This window comes from Montipora foliosa, chromosome 5 (genome assembly GCF_036669935.1).
Source record: "Montipora foliosa isolate CH-2021 chromosome 5, ASM3666993v2, whole genome shotgun sequence".
NCBI classification, from domain to species: Eukaryota; Metazoa; Cnidaria; class Anthozoa; order Scleractinia; family Acroporidae; genus Montipora; species Montipora foliosa.
Window position 1 is genome coordinate 10,461,662 of NC_090873.1, and position 5,000 is coordinate 10,466,661.

The 5,000-nt window shown below is 39.5% G+C and overlaps 1 protein-coding gene across 2 annotated transcripts in view; it reads right to left on the bottom strand.

The window, feature by feature from the left end:
* LOC138003603 (uncharacterized) overlaps positions 1 to 3,075 on the bottom strand; it is a 24,300-nt gene extending 21,225 nt beyond the window's left edge. For both annotated transcript variants that reach the window (XM_068849750.1, XM_068849749.1), the window contains exons 1-2: positions 1,398 to 3,075; positions 1 to 1,148 (exon numbers count right to left, since the gene is read on the bottom strand). The exon at positions 1 to 1,148 is cut by the window's left edge and continues 495 nt beyond it. In XM_068849750.1, coding sequence (XP_068705851.1) covers positions 1 to 1,148; positions 1,398 to 3,075 — 2,826 coding nt within the window. The remainder of the gene's footprint in view (positions 1,149 to 1,397) is intronic.
* Between the last annotated feature and the right edge of the window lie 1,925 nt (positions 3,076 to 5,000).

Genomic DNA, 5,000 nt, shown 5'->3' on the forward strand with positions numbered 1-5,000 from the left:
GCAGAGGTTAATTATCTTGTCCAAGAGCTCAACTCTGTCTTTTAACATTTTGTTGATCTGTCGATTGTCCGTTGCCTCATCAAACGTTGTATAAAAATCTTTTTCGGTTTCACCTTGGAATCCATCATAAAACGACAATTTCTCCTTTTCATACTCGTGCTGTACATCTCTCTCTCCTTCAGTATCTCCCAAAAGCTCCACAACAGTGTCAATAATGAGTCTGTTGCTCTCAGTAAAGCCAAACCGCAAACTGGCTCTCTCCTCTTTCCAGAAACGTTGACAAAATGCCAAAGCCTCCTTCTTAAAGTCTTTCTTTTGACTATCATCCGCGATGTAATCAATGATAGTATCAATAAGCTTTTTCCAAACCTCGCTATGGTTCCCCGCTTTGAGTGATTTCTCCATTTCCCAAGCATTCCGGAAAAAGTTTAACGCTTTTTCAGGCTCTTTTAGGTTTGCCTGAATAAGGCCTTGCTGGAAAATGCTTCGCACTGTATCCGGGTGATCTCCAAGACGTTTCCTTCGTATTTCATAGGCCTTATCAGCTGGTTTCATCGCTTCCTCGAATTTGTCTTGAAAGACATAAGCATTTGCAAGATTCCTGCAAAAATCGGCCTCGTCCTCATAACCTGATATCTTAAGCACCTCTAAAAGCCTGATTGCCTCTTTGTAGTATTCAACTGCCTTATCGTAATTTCCTTGACCATGATAAACAGTGCCTATTTGATTTTTGTAAACCGGCAAGCTATAATGATACTCACCACCCTTCAACTCATTCTCTGTCATCTTTAGAGCCTTGGTGTAAAACTCAAGAGCCTTTGTGAGATTTTTGAGGCCGTAATAGCAATTACCCATTGCGTTATAACACCTGGAAAGGATGTCATCAACTTGTGGCAGCTTTTCCATGAGGTCTAACGATAACTGCAAGCAATCCAGTGCTTTCTTGAAATCAGATTTCTTATAATAGATTTCGCCTTCGAAATACGAGTACAAGCCTTGGGTCTGTGTGAAATTCTCCGCAGTTGTATCTTGGACTTTCCCAAGAGAATTAGCTGCTTGTTCCAACACTTTGAAAGCCTCACTAGGCCCGTCTTTGTCCCGGACATACAAGGATTCCCAACATTTTAAATGAGCACGAAAGAGTGACCCTGCATTGGAGAAGCAAAGAGTCATAATGATCGGCAAACATCACATACATGTAAAAGATACAAGGAAATCACCTTAGGCCAAAGCAATGCTTATTGAAAACACTGATACGGGAAAGAGTGTGGCCAGATGTGCGACAAATTATTGAAGCAAGCAAGGCCAAAATCATTTAAAACTTTGCAAAGTATGTTTATTTTAAATGGTGATCTCCACAACAATTTTTAAGTACATGTGTATCATTTTTGTCTCACCTGACATGCCATCATCCCTGCACAATTCTGCCCATGAATTGAAAAGCTCTGTTTTCTTCTCATTTGATAGCATGGCATTGACAAGTGACAAAATCAAGGCTCTCTCGTGAAATTCATCAGGTGTGCTAAAATACTCTGGTTCCAAGGAAATATCTATGGCAAACTCGTAGTTTGCATTGTCACTTGTAAACATGGTAAACGCTTTAACGTAGTCAGCTTCTACAAATCCAGCAATTATTTTCACTTTTGACATAAAGTGGTCATGAAACTGCTTCCTTGCTTTAGCATATGATTCAATAAAACGTTCATCATCCTTTATGCTGTCAGCATACTTTTTCAACAGTGGATGAATGTCATACATCAACTCCTTTTGTTCTCTGTTCACAACAAAAATGATGGCACTGGTTTCTAAACCTTCAAGCTGTGCCACAGCTTCTGGCAGGCTAATGTCAAGAACCTGTGCTGCTGTGAAAGCAGAGAATGGACCACAAAACAAAGAAAGTGAAACTGCTGATTCTTTTAAGCAGTCAGATGGTAACGTGTTGAACATTTCATGGATCACACTTTTTTCATTGTGACCAACTCCTTCCTCATAAGGATAAGCTTTTTCTTTGGCATCTTCTTCACTTTTGGACTTCAGTGTATCCCCTTTCTCTTCAAAAACCCGAATAAATTTCTCAATTTCATTGATCAGGTCGCTGGGAAGTTTCCTTCCCTGTTTCAAAATTGCTGCTAACCCTTTTAAGAGAAGAGGTTTCCCATTGCAGGCACTGAGCAGCTTCTCTTTTTGCACCATGTTAATGTCAACGGTTTTGTCAGAAAGAAGGATCTTTTCAGAAAAAGTATCTCTGAGAGGTTGCAGTTCATAATCGTCTACCTTGTCCACATTCAATGGCGTCCTTGATGTCAAAAGTATCCTTAAAGGTCTTGCCTTCCTGTCTTTATCATATCCTATGAGCTTTTCTAGGAACATCATGAATGACATCTTTAAGTTCCTACCTTCTTTCCCCTGTCCCGAAGTAAACTCTTCAACGTTGTCAAGAAGAAAGAGCACTGGCAATCCTTCTCTTTCTTCAAAAGCTTTCTCAATAATTTTTTCCACAACAAAACTCATGTCTACGTATCCCACACGTACAGTAAGGTCAAGTTTGTTCATGAGGTTATGATATATTGCTATCATATCTTTAGATTTTCTTAAATCAAAAACATAAGATTTTCCTCGCCATTCTGAGCAAATCTCTTGAGCTAACGTTGTCTTTCCAACTCCTCCCGGGCCATGCAAGTTAACAACGGAAGATTGTCCTTCTAGATCTTCAAGTGTTCCTCTGATCCTCTTGAGATCGTCGTTCCTCCCTTGTAATCGTTTCTCCGGATCATAAAGAGGCGGATGGGAGGCTATAAAGCTTTCAATACTCTCACTGATATTCTCTTTGTTGCTCGATTTTGAAGCTACAAAATCTTTGATGAGTGTGAGCTTGCTATTCGAGACATAACCAAACTTTTGCATAAGTCCAAAACATGACAACAAATCTTCGTTTTGAAGCGAGGAAAATTGTTCTCCATAAATCCTCTTTGACGACTTCACAACCTCCGCTGATTCTAGTGGAGAAAACTTGGTGGAGATGTCTCGAAAGAGATGGTTTAACTCAAAGGAACTATCAACAACCGTAGACGCCATCTTTAAATTAGCAGCTGACCAAATACACCATGGCGCAAGGCGGAAGTTCTTTGCCTAGTCACGAAAGCAAACACAAGTCACGCGAGGAAAGTCACACAAGTAAAAGTGCAAACGTTTACCAGTAAAACGTTTTCAAGCTGCGATAAACAATTAACTACGCAATAAAAGTAGGTCCTGTCCAGAATATTGTGGTATGGACTAAACAGGTTTTTCAGGGTGAAAAATTGGTAATATGAAAGAAAAAAATTAAACAATTTAACCGTTTTATGTTAACACAGGTTTAGAACTTTGTTCAATTAATAAAATAGCTTAGTAAAGCCCCAAAAAGACAGGAAAAAAAATAACGCTGAAAAGGGTTGGAACAATAAGGAAAAAATAAGGATTTAAGATTTATTACTGATGCATTTATGTGTTTGAACATTCCCTCTTTATTTATAAAAGAGACGAGTTCGTAAATTAAATGCTAATTCATAAATTTGTCCTGCAATGTAAAAAACAGGGGATATTACGTGGTCGCGCTTGGATGCTAATTTTATGTTCGAGTGTTAAAAATAAAAGTTATAATGTTATATTATCAACACAAGAAGAGAAGATTCTTTTAACGTTCTGTTTGTTACGTAACCATCAAATTAATTCCACTCTTTGACTGCACAAATTCAAGCGAATTGAAACAGATTACAACGTTTGCCAAATTCAATTTCTTCCTAAGTTATTCGCCTCCCATAGTGGGAGCGAAGCCCAAGTAAAAGAGAAAGACACCCTATGCAAGGCCTTTAGCATTACTTCAATTTCTTTGTCTAAGATTCGGAACTTGAGAACGCAAGGTCATGGACAGTTAGGGAGCTTAATTAAGCAATGACCACGGAGACGGCAACAAGAACGTCACAAATTTGCATATTCAGAGACAAAAACAATAGCTTTGCACGCCACTTCTGTCCATTTCTTTGCCGTCATCAGCAAATAAATTAAGTGCGGTTCCGACGAGTGTCATTTTTGAGAAACTACCAAACCCTTGTCATATTAAAAAGGTTCAAACAGTCTCGAGGTAATTACAATAATGCGAATTTATATTTTTAGATGAAGTTCTCCTTGCCGTCGCAGTTGTCCTTGCGTAAAACCCATTGACTCCTGGGGGTTCGCCATCGACGAGTAAAATCGTCTGGCGTTAGGCAGAGTAAAATTATACTTAGGGGTGAAAGAGTTAACTTAATCAATTAAGCTCCCTATTAACGCTCTCTATATTATCCACGTGAGGCTGCAGTGACTCTCCAGGGGCCGTTTCTCGAAAGTCCCGAAACTTTACGGGCCATTTTCGGGTGTCACAATTCGCTTTGTAACTCAAGAACGGAGAGCATTAAATTCGTCAAACTTCACAGTTATTTTTCTTTTTTTCTCCCTATATTCCTTCAAAAGGGGTTGGAATGTTTGCTTTTACTTGGGCTCTGCTTCCACTGCGGGTAAGATACTCGGCAGTATAACTCACCTTTAAGCTCTCTAAAAAATCAGATACGAAACTGATTTCACCACTTTCCAATGACCTGGCTGCATGGGGACAGTGTAACTCCCAACACACCGGTTCAAATTAGGAACAGATTTCTCCTCTAGCATACACAAGGTCACCGATGCATTACTGACCTAACAGGACCACACAACGTGCATGATACACTTCTTTATAATGGAGAAGGCGCATGCATAGTCCTGTTACCTTCCACCTTTGCTCAAGCTTCTTCAAGGAAGATCGACTGAAACGAAATTCGTGAAACTCTGCACTTAACATTCATTTATAAGTTCTTTCAAAGAAAACCAAAGCACTCTTCCCGGCACAGGAGAGGCTTTCTGTCTGCGTGGGATGAAAATATATTCGTTTCTACCCGCTGCCACTTAGTTTTCTTCCGCTTGAAACTTTTTTTTTAGGTTGTTTGTGA